The following is a 16,074-nucleotide window of genomic DNA, read 5'->3' on the forward strand; positions in this document are numbered from 1 at the left end:
CCGTCTCCGGCGGTGCGTCCCCCACGCTTGGTACAGCCCAGCCTGTCTCCCCCTAAGCCGCGCGCCCGCGCCTCTCAGTCGGTGGAGCCCCCAGCTCGCTCGGCCTGCACCAGCCATGGTCCGTCCGCGCCGTGCCCCAAACCGCTCCGGCGCTGGGGGCCCCCTCGGGGGTCGCGGCCGCCCCCTGCGGCACCTCACGGTGCGCGCCGCCCGCTCGCGCTCCTGGCCGGCCAGCCCCCGGGGCCCGCAGCCGCCGCGGATCCGGGCTCGCTCGGCCCCTCCCATGGTGAGCCCCCCGCCCTTTTTCCAGAGCTTTCCACAGCCCCGCCCCCGCCGGCCCCTTTCCCGGACTGGCGTCTTTGTCCACGGCCTCCCCCCTCGGGGGTTTCTCCGTTGACCCGAAGGGTGGTCCCGCCTGGGGCCGGCTTCCCTGTGAACCCCCCTGGGTGGTACGCGCCGGGCTCTCCCCTTTGTTTCGCATTCGGGATGGGGTGGCGAGGGTGGGGTACGGGGGCGGGAAGGGCTCAAATTACTGCTGACTCCGCGACCCGATTTAAACGCGGGGTGGGGGGCGGGCGGACGGCCGGCGTGCGTTGTTTTTCCAGTTGGAAAGTTGCTCGCTTTCCGGGCAGGAAATCTGGAAATGGGGGAGGGGGCTGGGGGGACGGCGGCGAGAGGGCCCCGCGTCTCGCACTGGCGCGCCCAGGTGTTGCCCCCAGGGGCGTTCTCCCCGGGCCCGCACGCGTCTGTACGGCGCCCGTGGCGTGTGCGCCCAGGGTTTATTTGCACGCTCGCCCAGATGTTGGATGCCCTTACTGATGGCAGTAGGCCAAGTAAGTCCAGATCTTAAACATAAACATCCAGCTTTGCAGGTACGCGAAGTTACACATGCTTCCCGAGACCTAAAAGATGCACATACTTGTCAAAACTCTTAAGGTTTTTCTGGAGCTGTAAATCTACATATCCCGACGTTTCACGCACAGCCAAGCCGTGATACGCTTGCCCAGATGCGCGTTTTACCCTAACCTGGCGCTCAAGCTTCCTTCTTAAATACCCTGCCCCAACATTGTGCGTATCGGGGAGCTGTGGCAGCTCCACACTAGCCTTAAACAGGTTTTCTCGGATCTTATATTCAGGTACCCGGACTCGGAACACCTCCCTAAACTTAAACATCATCCTTCACTCCATTGCCTTCTCCGTTCCTTAGCGTTCATGTCTGCTTGTTCAGAAGCGCCTCCTGGGTCCTTAAACGTACATCTTAAAGCTTTCATTCTTCTTCCAGGTACTAAATAGGCTTCCTATGCAGTGAGCAACAGAACAGGTGTGGGAGGCATTTTACACACACCTGCCCAGATGTGAGATTTCCTTTAGGATTGCACGTAGGTCTAGCCCTTAAACGTGGTCCTCCACCTTGACACGCATCCTGCTTTCGGGGAGACCTGAGCTTAAGCATCGCTGGTTTTTACACCCAGGTTAAAACGTAGTCAGACTGGCCTCCAGACACAAGCAGAGTTTAAACAGGTGTCCCTGGTGCACACATTAACTGGGCCCTAAAGTGAGTTCACCTGGATCCCAAAGTCTCCTCCAGGTGTGTGATTTAACTGGTTTTCTCAGACGTTATGGGCTCTGGCTGTGGTAACCTACACGCCCAGGGCTACAACAGTCTTTCTCTGTCTCGGATGCTCCGACCGTGTTCTTACACCAGGATGCTCTCTGCTCTTCTTCCTGATCTCTCACGGTTGCCTGAATCCCAGAGTCTCCTGCCCAGGGAGAGAGTGTGCTTGCTCAGGTTTTTATTTTGCTTTTTAAGCCCCTACAAAATACAGTTTTTCCTGCCTGTTGTTATTCTGGGGCAGAAGACACCTGTGTGCTTTATAGGAAATTTGGAAAACACTGATTAGTAATGAAATGAAAAGTAACAACCATTTTTTTTCTGCTGCCTGGAGGCACCTATTAGGAGGGTTTTCACCGGTTTCCTGCTGTCAGGCTGTTTCAAAGCCTTCCCTTGTTTGCTTTGAGATGTTTTGGGTTTAAAAAAAAGATAACTGGAGAGTGCCTTGTGAGTAAATTGTGTAGCTTTCCTTGGCTTTATTGCTGGGACTTCTGGTGTTTTGCAGATGCTCTCAAGACGTTGTGTTTGAGAGACCCTTCCAGGTGTTGTCAGGCTCCCTGTTGTAAATGTGTCCCCACCTCCCTGGAGAGTTCTGGTTCCTTCCCGCCTCCCCGTGGTCAGCCTGATGTGGCTGCAGCCTGGGCTGCGCTAGGGGAGGCGGGCAACTGGCTGGGGAGGTTGGCGGGAGCCAGAGAGAAGAGTCTGGATTTTCTCTCTTTTTTATCTTTTTAAAAAATTAATTAAATTACTTATTTATTTTTACGGCTGCACCGGATCTTAGTCACAGCACGCGGGGTATTTTGTTGCGGCACGCGGGCTTCTCTAGTTGTGCACGGGCTCCAGAGCGCATGGGCTCTGTAGTTTGAGGCACGCGTGCGCAGCAGTTGTGGCACGCAGGTTTAGTTGCCCCACAGCATGTGGGATCTTAGTTCGCCGACCAGGGATCGAACCCGCGTCCCTTGCATTGGAAGGCAGATTGTTTACCACGGGACCACCAGGGGAGTCCCTGGATTTTCTCTTGAGGGCCTGGGGGAGCTTTGGAAGGGTTTTGAGCTTGGATGGGATGGGGCAAACCAGTGTGCCAGACAGACAGACACAGCCCAGGCTGGCTTGTGTGTCGTGGGGGGAGCTTCAGGGAGGCTCTGGACCCCCAGAGAGCTGCTTCTGAGTTATCTCAATAGAGGAATCAAAAATTGATCAGCACTGGGAGGATGAGTGGGGAGCATCTCCTGAGGAACGTGGCGGGGGGGATGGCCCGCTAGGATGAGAGCACAGCTGGAGCAAAGGCTGGAAGGGGAAGCAACTGGTAGCTTTCAGGGACCCTGCATGGGCCAGTGTTGAGGTGACAAGTAGCCTTGGGGCGGGGAAGCGTCCTGGGGTGGCAGCAGGAAAAGGACACGGGGGTCAGCCACTCAGGGTCTCAACCCTGGGAGAAAGGGGTTGGAGATGGCCCTGGGGGTTTCGCAGCTGGGGATCGGGGTCTCAATGTTGGGATGTCCCTTCTGGGGTATGTGGGGGACAGCTCCCCTAGCGGGCCCCTCAGCCTCAGTTTCCCTACCCCCTCTGCCACAGCAAGGTGCTCGGGTCTTCGGGGCCCTGGGTCCCATCGGGCCCTCCTCGCCCGGGCTCGCCCTCGGGGGCCTGGCCGTGGGTGAGCACCGGCTCAGCAACAAGCTGCTGGCCTGGAGCGGCGTCCTCGAGTGGCAGGAGGTGAGCGTCCACGTCAGGTGCTCTTGTGAGTCTGCGGGGGGCTGGGGGCTGGCCCCGGGGTTCCTTCTGCCCCTGCAGGTGGGGGCAGGCCTGGGCACCCGGGCTGTGTCCAGTGACCCCTCCGCTCCCACCACAGAAGCGCAGGCCCTACTCGGACTCCACGGCGAAGCTGAAGCGGGCCCTCCCTTGCCAGGCCTACGTGAACCAGGGCGAGAACCTGTGAGTGGTGGGCAGGGGGCGGGCGGGCGGGTGGCAGGGCCGCTCCCCTGACCCTCTTCTTCCCGCAGGGAGACCGACCAGTGGCCGCAGAAGCTGATCATGCAGCTGATCCCGCAGCAGCTGCTGGTGAGGCCCCACCCTCTGCTGCCCGCCCTGGCCCCAGAGCACCCGCCTGGCCCTGACCCAGCTGTCCCCTGTCGCCCCCAGACCACCCTGGGCCCCCTGTTCCGCAACTCCCAGCTGGCGCAGTTCCACTTCACCAACAGAGACTGCGACTCTCTCAAGGGCCTCTGCCGCGTCATGGGCAACGGCTTTGTGAGTGGGGCGGGGGTGCTGGGGGCGGACGGGCGGGGACAGGGCGAGAAGGGCCCCTTGGAAGCACCGTGGTGACCAAGTACGGCGGGAGGCAGAGCTCTGCTGGGACAACCCAAGGCAGGTGGCAGGGTCCGGGTGACCTCTTCTGGGGGCATCCCTGTCCCTGGAGAGCAGAGGAGCCCAGCCAGCCTCCCGGACAAGCTGGAGCCACCCCCGGGCACGGGAGCGAAGGGAGAGGCCTGGGCCAGCCCTCCTGGGACCCAGGAGCTTGTTGGGGCCATAGCACATGGCAGGGACTTGGCATTTTGGGGTGGCCTGGAGGAAAGAGGGAGCCAGCAGTGGAGATGGTCTGCTGGGACTCAGTTTCCTCATCTGCGGTCCTGGGGCCACTGGGAGGAGTGAGTAAATCACTTGAGGCGGTGACTTGAGGGCGTTGTGAGTGCTCAGGAAGTGCAAGCTGGAGAGATTGTTAAATTGGGGATTCAGACACAGGACATGGTGGGCGTGGTCCCTGCAAGCCTCTCAGGTCTGGGCCCAGGCTTCAGCCGCTGCCCCCACCCCCCAGGGCTCCGGCTGTGGGACGGCAGGTACTGGGAAAGGGTTGGGTTGAGGTGGGAGTAGGTCGTTGGCCTGGAGGACTCAGCTCTGGGGTCCTCTCCCTTTCCTGGTCCCCTTTGGGACAGACCACCCTCCAGCTCCTGGCTGCTGCCTCCGGGGGGCGCTGTGTGCTGCCCTTCAGTGCCTGGGCGATCCCCTTTTCTTCTGAGTTGTGACTGGTGTGGGGTCTCTTGCCTGCCCGGTCACCCCTTCATTCAGCACCGTTTGCTTGGAGCCTGGGGCTCGCAGGCTGCAGGGAAGGTGGACCTCAGCACGCGCCCTCCATGGCCTGTCCGGTTATGCTCCGGGAGGGCCGACCGCACGTGGGTCCAGGAAGGCCAGGGGTGGGGTCCCTGAGCCAGCGGACCCCGGGGCTGAGAACGCGCATGCCCCACTGTCTAGACACCCCAGGTGGGGACGTCTGTGAGGCTCAGGCTCTCCCGCAGTCCCACCAAGGAGGCAGTAGCATCTTGTGTAATGAGCGTTTATGTGGCGCTTACTCTGTGCGCCGTTGTTGTGCTGTTTTACACGTGGGGAAACTGAGGTCCAGGGGTGACCTGCCTTAGGTCACACAGCTAGGAGGTAGCAGAGCCAGGGTTACTCCCAGGCAGTCTGGTCCTGCGTTTGTGCTCTTAACCCCCGGGCCTGGTGGCCTCTGTCAGCGGGGCCCAGCAGCAAACTCCACAGGACAGGGATGACCTCGGGGCACGTGGGCGGCAGGTGGAGCCCTCTCAGGACCCTCACCCGGCACATGGGGCCCCAGTCCTGACCCCAGAGTCACGGTGGGGGGGACACCAGGGTGCACGTTCACAGGCTCCCAGAACGACACGTTCTGGCTACACACCAGTCATTTAGGGTCCTGGTGTTAACCTTAAGGATTTCTGTCCCGTGATGATCGTTCCCTCCCCACCCCCACCCACAGGCGGGCTGCATGCTCTTCCCCCACATCTCCCCCTGCGAGGTGCGCGTGCTCATGCTCCTGTACTCGTCCAAGAAGAAGATCTTCATGGGCCTCATCCCCTACGACCAGAGCGGCTTCGTCAATGCCATCCGGCAGGTCATCACCACCCGCAAACAGGTGTGCCCTTGGGCCCGGCCGCCACACGTGTCTGAGGCTTTGAAGGGTGAGGGGGTCGAGGGGTCTGACAGGGTGGTTCCCGGCAGGAGGGGTGCCCATGGGGAGCAGGGAGGCGGATGGGCAGGCGGGCACACTCGTGGCAGGAGGGTACACTCGTGGCAGGAGGGTGACCTCAAATCCTGGCTCACGCCTTACCAGCTCTTCAGTGACCCCTTCACCCAAAAGTGTCCCAGTTTGTGTGGCAAGTTATACAGCCGCCCAGTTCTTAGAGGCAGACCCTGTGAGCCATGTCCCCCCAGGCTGATGGCGGGGGCTTGGCCCAGGGCATGGGGTGTGCTGTGAGGGGCAGGGCCCGCTCTGGGGAATCCTCTGGGCCTGTGGGCAGACTAGAGGCCGGGCCGGGCCAGGCTGGGCCCTGGGGGCAGCAGGTAGATAAGCTTGGGACTGACGGACTGGGGGCGTGGAGGGGTCTGGGCAGCGTTCTTTGGGGAACTCCTGGGGCACCAGCCCACCTGTCTCCTCCCCAGGCAGTGGGACCTGGTGGCGTCGCGGGCCCTGTCCAGATGGTCAACAACAAGTTCCTGGCATGGAGTGGAGTCATGGAGTGGCAGGAGGTGAGCCCTGGGCGGGCCTGGGTGACCTCAGGACCAGGGCATCCTCCCACTCCTGACGGCTCCCCTCTTCTTACCCCCCAAAAGCCCAGGCCTGAGCCTAACAGTCGGTCTAAGAGGTGGCTGCCGTCGCACATCTATGTGAACCAAGGGGAGATCCTGTGAGTGTCGGGCAGGGGGCGGGGGCGGCATCTCGGTGAGGCCTGGCCTCCTGACCCTCGTCCCCGCATCCCTGCAGGAGGACCGAGCAGTGGCCGCGGAAGCTGTACATGCAGCTCATCCCGCAGCAGCTGCTGGTGAGTGGGGAAGGGGGCACTCGGCTTGCCTCGACCTTGGGGCCCTGGGGGAGGCTGCCTGTCCAGCAAGTGGCGGTAGGCGGGGCGGGGCCTGCCGATGTGTGGGCATGAGGGGCTGCGGGGCCCTGGCCCCTGGCCCAGCCACCTCGGGGCCTCCCTGCAGACCACCCTGGTGCCGCTCTTCCGGAACTCCCGCCTGGTGCAGTTCCACTTCACCAAGGACCTGGAGACGCTGAAGAGCCTGTGCCGGATCATGGACAACGGCTTTGTGAGTGGGCTGGTGGGGCCCAGGGCCGGGCTGATGGTGGGACAGACAGAGCCAGAGCCGCTTGGTGTTTAAAAACTGAAATGAGATTAAGAGCGGACGATTCCCCAAAACTGGCCGGGTGTGATGGTAGCCGTGGGGAAGGCGTGTTGGCTCTGTGCCTGGACATTGGCTCCCCTGGGGCTCTGGGCCATCCTGACCCCATTTTACAGATGGGGAAACTGAGGCTCGGAGGCTGTGCTGGCAAGTGCTGGGCGGGAACTTGGACCAAGTCTGGTTTGGGCCCCCGGGGCTGTCCCCCCCCTGCTCTGTCTGGGTTTACTCAGCTGAGGCTGACATCACCCCACGCGTCGACTCTGCTCCCAGGTTCTTACCTGCCGCCTTCCTCTTGCTCCTTTCCCGGGGGACAGGGTGGAAAACCTGAGGCTCCCAAGGCCCTCACCAGGCAGGGCATCTGCCTGCCTCCAGCCGGAGCGAGCTCTGAAAGCCCCTGGTGCTCACCTGCTGGTGGGCCTTGGCCAGTTCTCCCCTCTCTGCGGGCCTCGGTCTCTCCATCTGTGAAGTGAGGAGCTTGGCCCTCGTGCTTCTGAAGCCGCAGCTGTCTGTGTCCGCTTTGTGGGTGTTTGCTGTACCAGGTCATAGCTGTCCTCGAATTAGCGTAATGTTTCTAAGTCAGCCGAAGTCATCATGGCTGTGCCACTGTGCATTTGAGGGGCTGGTTATTTAAGAGTTTAAAAGCAGGATTTCCTCAGGGAAACTAAGGCCTCGAGGCCCATGGCCGGTGCTCCCTCGGCGCACTCGGGCTTCCCTCGGCTGTTGGCCCGGGGGTGCTGTGAGGGGCTTCCTCCTCGATGCCTGTCAGCACTGGCCCCTGCAGTGGCACACAGGCCCGAGGGCAGGCATAACCCCTTCTGGCTCTGGGGGCCTGCGAGTCCCCGAGCTCTCAGCCTGGGTTTGCTCACCTGTAAGATGGGGACGGTGACCCCTGGGCCCTGGAGAGAGGGTCCTGTGAAAGGCGTCAGGGAGCGATTGGTGCCTGTCGGCACTGCGGTCGCCGTGACGCTGAGCCATGTCCCAAGCCGCGGTGATGGCAGCATCGCAGTGGATCAGCGCCGCCCAGCTTCCCCGCCCTCAGCTGGCCCGGGGGTCGCAGAGTGGACGGAGCCCTGGTGCCCGGCCTCCTGGGGCCAGATTGGCCCCTGGTGTTTCTCCCCCACCGCGGCCTTCCTGCGTGGTCGCGGTCACGGCCGTGGCTGGTCCCGTGGGCACCCTGGGTACTGGCTGGCCGGCGTGGGGGCCACAGTCTCGCTGGAGCTCGTCGGGCAGCCTCCTGGGCTCAGCTGTAGAGCCCACTCACTGGTCCTTGCGCAGGCACCTCTGGTGTCCTGTGGGAGTGTTGACAGGGCTGAGGACGGCGGCTGGGAAGGCCCAGCGTGCTCCGTGGTGCCCGTCTGCCAGGGCGCTGACCCGTGCGGTTTGCGCCCGTGTCTCAATGGGGAGGAGCGTCTGCGCTGAGGGCCCGCCCGTGACACTGTGCTCCACACCGCCAGGCCGGCTGCGTGCATTTTTCCTACAAGGCCTCGTGCGAGATCCGCGTGCTCATGCTCCTGTACTCCTCTGAGAAGAAGATCTTCATCGGCCTCATCCCCCATGACCAGAGCAACTTCGTCAACGGCATCCGGCGCGTCATCGCCAATCAGCAGCAGGTCCTGCAGCGGAACCTGGAGCAGGAGCAGCAGCAGCGTGGGGTGAGCGAGCGCCGCTGCCGGGGCCTCGGTCCCCTCCCCCCAACCCCACCCCGCGCTGACTCCTCCCTGGCTTCCTCTCGCACAGATGGGGGGGTAGGGGCCACCCCGCCGGGCTGGGCCTCTCCAGGAGCCACAGACGAGGCCCCGCCGAGACTGGTGAGTGGAAGCTGGGCCAAGGACAGGATGGACCCTGGGAACTGCCTGGGGTTCGGGAAGTAGTGTGACCCTAGCCTTGAGAAGACCAGAGCAGAGAGAGAGGCACGCGCATCCCCCATGGTCCCAGGCCTCCTGGGAAACTCCAGCCCCGCTCCCCACCAGGCGGCAACAGGAGCAGGAGTTTCCAGTCAGGGGCAGGGAGGGCAGGGAGAGGCTCTTCTTGTGCCCGGGGCCCTGGAGCCTCACCTGTCCAGTCCCTCCCACTATGCTCCCTGCCCCCAGGTCAGATGCTTCTGAGCAGAGGCCTGTGGGGACTGCAACTGCCCAGTGAGATGGAGGACAGCGTCCTGAGATATCTCCAAGGACAGTCCCCACCCTTGTACGTTTCCCCAATAAAACCTTTTAAAAGCCCTTTGGCCACTGTGCTCTGTCCAGGCACCCTGGCTCGGGAGAGGCCAGGCCCCTCCCAACAGCAGCTGTCCTCAGACCCGAGTGCCGTCCCCGGGGGCTGATGGCTGGGCCCACCCCCGAGTGTTGACACGGCTGAGGCCTGGGAGTGTGCATTTCTACCATTCGCAGGAGAGGGGTCACCTCTGAGATCACTGTCACCTGAGCCAGGAGGGGAAGCTGCAGTTCACGGAGCTGCCAGGTCTGCAAGGTGCTTGCTGGGCCGTGTCTTCCAGAGTCTTTCCACAGCTGGCCGGCTGCTCCTGGGGTCCATCCCCCGACTCCCGGCGTTGCCAGGCTGCCCTCCTTGTCCTGCGGGTTCCACAAGCCTCACTTAGCTGGAAGCAAACACAAGGCAATGCCAGGCCGGTTCCAGTCCTCTGGCACTGGTGGCACGCGGCAGGCCTGGCCGGGCTCTCAGGCGCCCCTCGCTGCTGCAGGTCCAGGCCATAGCCCTGGGGTTCAAGTCCAGCATGCAGAGCACCTCATTTCTCACGGAATCGGAGCTCCAGCTCTTGGCCCCGGGTCAGTCTTGCTAAAACTCCGGGCTTGCTCTGCAGCTGGCAGCTGCGTGCAGCGAACTCCACTCGGGCCCTGCCAGCCAGGATGCCCTGGCGCCCATCTGGAGCGCCAGCAGCCGCAGGCTGGAGAAGCCGAAACCCCCGTCCGCGAGATGCAGTTGTCCCCAAGGTGGGCTGAGGGTTTAGTTTGAGGCAAAGTTGCCAGCAGTGCCTTCCTGGGAGACCAGGCCGGTGGGTCTGTGCTCCCAGCCCGGCTGGGAGCAAAATGCTGGTCAAACATGAAGAAAAAACAGCATTTATTGTGGGGTGGGGAGCAGGTGGGGGTGGGCGTTGGCTCAGCCCTCTGAGAACTGGCGGTACAGCCGCTCGAGCTGCGGCGCCACGTGGATCCGGAACGGGATCTCCAGGATGGCGGAGAAGCCTTCAGCCAGCGTGGGGGCCTCGAGCTGCTTCCTGGCGGCAGAGGGTGGTGGGTGGAGGTGAGGCCCAACGAACAGGCTCAACCTGGCGTCCCTCCCCGCCCGCAGCGCCTACCTGTAGCCGTAAATGACGATGTCGGTCACGGGGATGTGAGAGGAGTCCGTCATGTCCCGGAACTGCGGGGGGCGGAGGTCAGGCTGGCCAGGCTGGGGCGAGGGGGTGGGGGGCGGGCGGGATGTTGTGGGGGGCTGGGGAGGCGGAGGCCGGCTCACCCGGTTGTTGTGGCGTGCCTGCTCCAGGGTGGTGCTGAAGAGGAAGCAGCGGCAGGGGACGCCTGCGTCTCGGGCACACTTGATGTACCTGTGGGGGCCGGGGAAGTGGGGGGCTGGCAAAGGGCCCGGGGCCCACCCTACAGAGGCCGCCCCTGGGACCCCGGTACCTGGCTCGGCTCTGGATGTCCGGGTTCGTGTTGTCAATCACGACCCGTTTCCTTTGCTTCAGGGCCGCCTCGCACGTGGTCACGCAGCGCTGCCATGAGCCCAGAGTGTCCTGGGGGACCCAGAAAGAGGTCACGGATGGGGGCCAGGAGACCCAGGGGGACAGAGAACCAGAGAGGAAGACCCAGAGACAGAGGGTTAGGGATCCAGGGTAGGGGGAAAGGCAGGGAGAGGGGGGCAGGGACCTGGAGAGAGGACCTGGGGGCAGGGGGCAGAGCCGGAAAGAGAAGGACAGATGCGGCGGGAGCAGAGACCTAGAGGACAGCTCTCGGGGGTGGGGGCGGAGGGGCTGCGGATGTCCTACCCTGTTCACGTGGACGTATCCGGCCGACACGAGATGCTCCTGGAGGAAGGTGGACTTCCCAGCTGTGAAGGGCGCAGCATTAGTGGGGGCCTGAGAAGTCGGAGCAGAGCTGGGGCTTTTGAGGGGCAGGAGTCTCACCCCCAGGAAATCCCACGGCGACAACCACCTCGGGGTCTGAGCTTAAGAGGGAGCTGGACTCGGGGAGGCAGAGAGGCCCAGAGCAGGAGACGGTCCTCTGGGAGGGGCAGACATGATGAGCGAGACGCCCTCCCCATCCCTGCATGTCCCCCACTCTGCCCCCAGCCCGCCCCGCGGGCCTCACCGGGTCAAAGGCTGGGAGCTCGAAGCGGGCCATGGGCCATTTCAGAAAGAACTCCTCTGGCGTGGCGAAAGGCAGGCCCAGGTTGAGGGCAAACTGGGGGCAAGGGCACACATCAGACTGGGTAGTGGCTGGGCTGGGGGGCGGGGTGGGCAGGGACAGGGTAGAGCGAGCCTCACCAGGCGGTCAGCACAAGAGAAGTCTTTCTTCTTGCGCCCAGGGGCCCAGTTGGTTGGGCGTCCAGCTGCATCTGGAACACATGGAGGATACAAACCCGTCTCCACCAGGAACCTTGGGGACAGGGGTCCCCAGCCTACCTGCATCAGCCCTGCGGACCCACACATTTCCCCACCCCCAGGCCCTTACCTCCCACAAAGACGCTGTCCCCGATGGAGATGGGCACGCCCTCGTTGGCCTGGGGAGGGACAGGTGATAGACAACTGGCAGTAAAGAACCTATTCACACATCTGTCCCCCCAGGGCACTAACGGGTCCTGCCGGATGCTCAGCTTGGTCTGTGCCCCACAGGAGGCCTATCTCTAACCTCTTATGCTCCACACCCAATCCATCAGTGAATCCTGTCGGCCCCGCCCTCCGGCCACTTCTCACCCCCTTTGCCGGCACCACCAACTCGATCCTGGCCACCAGCACTTCTCTAGAATATTCGGTCACTCCTTCCGGGTCTCCCGGCTTCCACTTTCGCCCGTCTGTTCCCCAAACGGCCGCCAGAGGGCGCAAGTTCCCACTTACCGCGGCTCCGGACGCTCTCCTCCCAATCCTCCCGGTGGCCACCTCACTGTGGCCCACGAAGCCTGAGAGCCTGACCCCTGCTCTCTGACCTCATACCCCTCACTTTCCCCCTCACCCGCTCAGGTACAGCCACACGGGCCTCCTCACTGCCCATGAGCACACCAGGCTCGGTCCCACCTCAGGACCCTTGCACTTGGCGTTACTCCTACCTGGACCACTCTTCCCTCAGATACACACATGGCTCCCTCCCTCAGCAGCTTTGTATCTTTACTCAAGGGCACCTCAGAGAGGATTTCGCTGAGCTCCGTAGATAAAGCAACACCCTGCCTTATCCGCACTCTGCTATTCCACATATCTGTCAATGCACCTTCCCTGATCTGGCAGCAGGCAAGTTTGTCTTGTTCACTAATATTTTCAGCTCAAGAAGCTGCTGAACTTCAGAACAAACGCACACCCAAATGAATGAATGGATCCATGAGCGACTTCTCTCTCCACCACTGTTTTTCACAGTTTGCGAGCACCGGCCTCACATATCAACACTAGGACACGACAGCAAAAGAACTGAGAAGGCCAGGCTAGGGTAGGGGATGAGAGGAAGGTCATGCACCAGAGACCCAGAGTGGGGAGGCAGGGCAGAGAGCAAGGGGCCGCAGAGGGAGGAGAGCCACTGGGAGTCCGAAGCTCACCTGCCCCTGCAGGTGGTCCCACATGCCGATCACCGGCTTCCGGTACAAGCCTGCGTGCGTGGCCACCAAGACCTGTGGGTGGGGCAGAGGTTAGACACCATCCTTGGCTCCTCCTCCAGCACCCAGAGTCCTTCAAGGGCACATGGGTCCCAAGGATGCTACCCAGAACCTCACCAATCCAAGGAGAGCGCCCGGTGCCCTGGAACTTGCCACTTACAATGGGTTTGTCAGCATAACCCCACCTGGGGCCCACACCCCACTCACCCAGGGTCTCTGTTCCCCCTACCTCTCCAACTGGCTCACCATGTCATACCTTCTCCCTGGGTCTCTGTTCCCTCCTCTGTCCCATCTCACTGTCTCTGTTCCCCTCTCTCTGGGTCCCTGTGCCTGGCCCCCTCACCTACCAGGTTCCCCCCCCACCGCCCCCATCTCAGAGTCTCTGTCCCTCCACATAGCCCTTCAGCCTCCCTTACAGCCATACCTGAAAGGGGACCCCCAGCTTCTCCACCACAGCCTCCACCTTGGCCTTGAACAACTCCACTGGCAGCTTCCCGCGTCCAATGCCCATCTGGTTGGTGAAGATCACCAGCTGGGAAGCGGACAGGTGTCAGCCGGCGCCCTCCTCATCAGGCCCGGACCTGCCCTGTGAACCCGCCACCACGCGCGCACGCGCACACACACCTTGTAACCCTCGGCAGCCAGTTCCCGGAGCTTCTGTGGAATCTCTCGGTACAAGATCCTAGGGCGGGCGTGGAAGAGCAACGTGACGTGGGGCCCGGAGTGCACCTCACCCACCCCTTCCTCTTGTCTCTTATCACCTCCAGTCACTGGGGCCAGTGGGAAAGACCTTCCCAGAACGTGTGGTGATGAGGGTCCCATCCAGATCAAAACTGGCCACCTGGCGTTACCCAGAAAAGAGGAAGAACGGCACTGTTACACCTCTGATCCCCCTCACTCACAGGCTGGTTCACATCAACCCTGCAAGCTGGGGACTATTACCACCCACCCCTTACAGATGGAGAAACTGAGTCACAGCGGGCCTACACATCTTAGGTAAGGACAAGGCACAGCAAAGATGTATCTCGGACACTGAGTTCAGAGAGTGAAATCTTCACTCTACTATCTCCTATTCCTCCGGAGCCCCTCAGTATTCCAATCTTTAAAATGGGTTTCATATCCGACCCAGCCTCTTCCCCTGGCCTTTTTCACCTCGGACGGCAAGAGCCATGAAAATCCAAACAGGAGCTAAGTTTTGTTTGGGTGTTAACTGCATATAAGGGGCTGTGCTCCCTCAGCGCTCAGCTTGGGCCTCACCTTGCCCCGGGGCTTCACACCAGGTGCCGTGAACACTAGCAGCTTCTGGAAGCTCTCCCAGCCAGGGGATGACTTCCTTATCCGCTTTTTCTGCTGTTCATCCTCCTCCTCCTCCTCCTCCGGGGCCACAGGAGGGGTGCCTGGTGGAGTGTCTGGCTGGGATTCTGGCGTGTGAGCCTCTTCCCAGCGCAGGGTCAGCGGGTGGAGGCCATTGACCAAATACAGCGTGTCCCCCACCCCCAGAGAACCCTCCAACCCTGTTCTCAGCTCCTGAGTCCCGGCAGTTGAGGGGTTAACTCCCAGCTGTAGAGAGAGGGGGAGGACTGGAACTGGCTCCACCCCCAGCGGCAACCTCCTCCAATCAAATAACCCGGAAAAAGACTCGCCTTTCTCCACCAGCCAATCAGACCCCTAAGTCCCGCCTCCTCACCCTGTACCACCAATCAGGGCTCTGGGAAGGTTATAAGCATCCAGTCTTACCCAATTTAAATGGGTATGGATGTTTACCCCACTGAAACAGGCACACCTGTTCCCCTCCCAGAATCAGATTTTCCCAATTGGGCCTGCTCCCCGCTGGGTAGCGATTCTCCACACCCCCCACCCCCACTCCACCCCCAGGCCCCTTGCTAACGAACTGGTACCTGTTTCACTGCCACCGTCCGAGTCTCAGGGTCAGCGACCAGCTCCACTGAGGATTGAGGGGGTGGAGTCAGGATCTGAATCCGTGTGTGACTGCTTCCCTCCTTACTGGGGAGCATGGCCAGCTTCAGACCACAGTATGGGGCTACAGCACCCATCCGGCAGGAGGAATCAGTTTATTTCTAAGTAGAATTGGCTCACTCCTTGACATGCAGTACCCAGATAAAGGCCTTAACGACTGCCTGTGTCACTGGTCCTCGCCTAGGGGCAGGGCAGGTATTTTTCCGTATAGAATTGGCTTCTCCTTGACAACGCAGACCTTGGCAAGATGCAGGTTCTGGGCTTGGCCCTCTACCACCCATCTCTGCTTAGCAATATGCACTTTTCTCCGTAGGATCGGCTCTCTCCTTGACAAGGGTCATGGCCTGATTCAAGCCTTCCCGGTGGCCTGTGAGTATCCTCTGCCCAGTGACAAAGTGTCTCGAGATTGACTCCATCCGCTCCCGCCCAAGGTGTCTGGCTAGTTCCAGGTCAGGCACAACCTTTTTCTTCCTGTGCTCCCCACATGCCACCTACCAACTTCAGGACTGGTTGCACCACGCAATTCCTGGACTACCTTTCCCATTGACTGTGTTCCCGCTCCTGAAGCGGACCACACCCCCTCCAGCTCAGACTCCTCCCTGCCCACCTTGGTTTCTGGAGCACTTCCGGTCGGTAACCTGCGTCAAGGGTCCTCGGCCCAGCACCAGGGCTTGCCCACCCAAGGGCAGGAAGATGGGAGGCGCTCCCCCAGGGGGGCTCTCCAGCCACAGGCGGCCCTGGGCTTCCACCCTGGCCATCCTGGGAGCCGGCCTAAAGGAAAGTAGGTAAATAGGTTTGAGTGGCAGCCCTCAGTTGCTAAAGGAAGTCCCGCCTCCTCTCGCACTCTACACCAAAAATTCCCTTCATCAGCTAAAGGCTCCGGAAATCCCACCCACTCGTTGGCCTGGGGCTCACGCCGTTTCCCAGGCGATAACGCCCCACTCCTTCCCTCCGGGACCCCGGACTCCAACTTCCCACGGCAAAGGCCGAGAAACTCTCGCGCACTCGCTTCGGCCCCACGCTCACCCTTGCCCGCCGCTTGGCTCACTCGCCGCTTCCGACCAGGGAGGGCCTGCCGGAGGCGCTCTGCTCGCAACTCGGCCGGCTGCTGCCTCTGTTTCTCCGCGGACGGAAATGGCTCGTCCTATCAAAGTGGGCGGGGCATTTGGCTCCGCCTAGTCATAAGCCCCGCCCCTCCCCAGACACAGTGCTCCTAAGGTCCCTCCGCTGTTCTGACCTTCATCTCTCCTGATGCAGTATGAGACGCAGGCCAGTAGGGGGGGTAGATTCCCTGTTCACACATTTTTTTCTCTTTCCACGCTGAACTCTAACTTTCATTCCCTTTGCCGGAGACAGTTATAGCGGGAGGAGATTCTCGTTACGATTATTGTCAGTCGAAGAAACCCCGCCCCGACAGCAACCCTACCCTGGATGCTGCAGTTTTCTCATCTACAGTGTGGGGATAATCGTTTCCACTTTGTGGGGTTACT

The 16,074-nt window shown here is 61.7% G+C and overlaps 2 protein-coding genes across 4 annotated transcripts; one reads left to right on the top strand and one right to left on the bottom strand.

Moving 5' to 3' along the window:
• PTOV1 (PTOV1 extended AT-hook containing adaptor protein) lies at positions 1-9,015 on the top strand. 3 transcript variants are annotated; one of them, XM_082863211.1, is made up of 13 exons: positions 1-286; positions 3,185-3,322; positions 3,459-3,541; positions 3,610-3,667; positions 3,749-3,856; positions 5,376-5,531; positions 6,059-6,145; positions 6,230-6,303; positions 6,381-6,438; positions 6,602-6,706; positions 8,254-8,451; positions 8,537-8,607; positions 8,890-9,015. In XM_082863211.1, exons 1-12 carry the CDS (start codon positions 116-118, stop codon positions 8,546-8,548), a joined length of 1,248 nt encoding a protein of 415 aa, XP_082719337.1. In that variant the 5' UTR covers positions 1-115; the 3' UTR covers positions 8,549-8,607; positions 8,890-9,015. The 3 variants fall into 3 exon arrangements, with proteins under 3 accessions (XP_082719337.1, XP_082719336.1, XP_082719335.1); XM_082863210.1 differs by having other exon boundaries at positions 6,059-6,303; XM_082863209.1 differs by having other exon boundaries at positions 4-286; positions 3,610-3,856.
• On the bottom strand, positions 8,351-15,701 carry PNKP (polynucleotide kinase 3'-phosphatase). Its single transcript, XM_082863208.1, has 18 exons — positions 15,611-15,701; positions 15,192-15,355; positions 14,506-14,552; positions 13,865-14,167; positions 13,369-13,448; positions 13,232-13,289; positions 13,032-13,139; positions 12,551-12,622; positions 11,482-11,530; positions 11,295-11,365; positions 11,119-11,211; positions 10,935-11,031; positions 10,797-10,858; positions 10,435-10,544; positions 10,268-10,355; positions 10,110-10,171; positions 9,217-10,028; positions 8,351-8,424 (listed from the first exon to the last, which is right to left on the bottom strand). Exons 2-17 carry the CDS (start codon positions 15,340-15,342, stop codon positions 9,911-9,913), a joined length of 1,569 nt encoding a protein of 522 aa, XP_082719334.1. The 5' UTR covers positions 15,343-15,355; positions 15,611-15,701; the 3' UTR covers positions 8,351-8,424; positions 9,217-9,910.
• Positions 15,702-16,074: the final 373 nt, after the last annotated feature.

This window comes from Leucopleurus acutus, assembly GCF_964270905.1.
Source record: "Leucopleurus acutus genome assembly, chromosome: 20".
Taxonomy (NCBI): domain Eukaryota; kingdom Metazoa; phylum Chordata; class Mammalia; order Artiodactyla; family Delphinidae; genus Leucopleurus; species Leucopleurus acutus.

Coding starts and splice junctions, on each gene's coding strand:
- PTOV1 (XM_082863210.1), top strand. CDS start 116: ATGGTCCGTCCGCGCCGTGCCCCAAACCGCTCCGGCGCTGGGGGCCCC. Junction 287..3,184: donor CTCGCTCGGCCCCTCCCATG/GTGAGCCCCCCG, acceptor CCTCTGCCACAG/CAAGGTGCTCGGGTCTTCGG. Junction 3,857..5,375: donor GCGTCATGGGCAACGGCTTT/GTGAGTGGGGCG, acceptor CCCCACCCACAG/GCGGGCTGCATGCTCTTCCC.
- PNKP (XM_082863208.1), bottom strand. CDS start 15,342: ATGGCCAGGGTGGAAGCCCAGGGCCGCCTGTGGCTGGAGAGCCCCCCT. Junction 11,531..12,550: donor GGGACCACCTGCAGGGGCAG/GTGAGCTTCGGA, acceptor GTCCCTCCCCAG/GCCAACGAGGGCGTGCCCAT. Junction 11,032..11,118: donor AGCTCCCAGCCTTTGACCCG/GTGAGGCCCGCG, acceptor TGCCCCTCCCAG/AGGACCGTCTCCTGCTCTGG.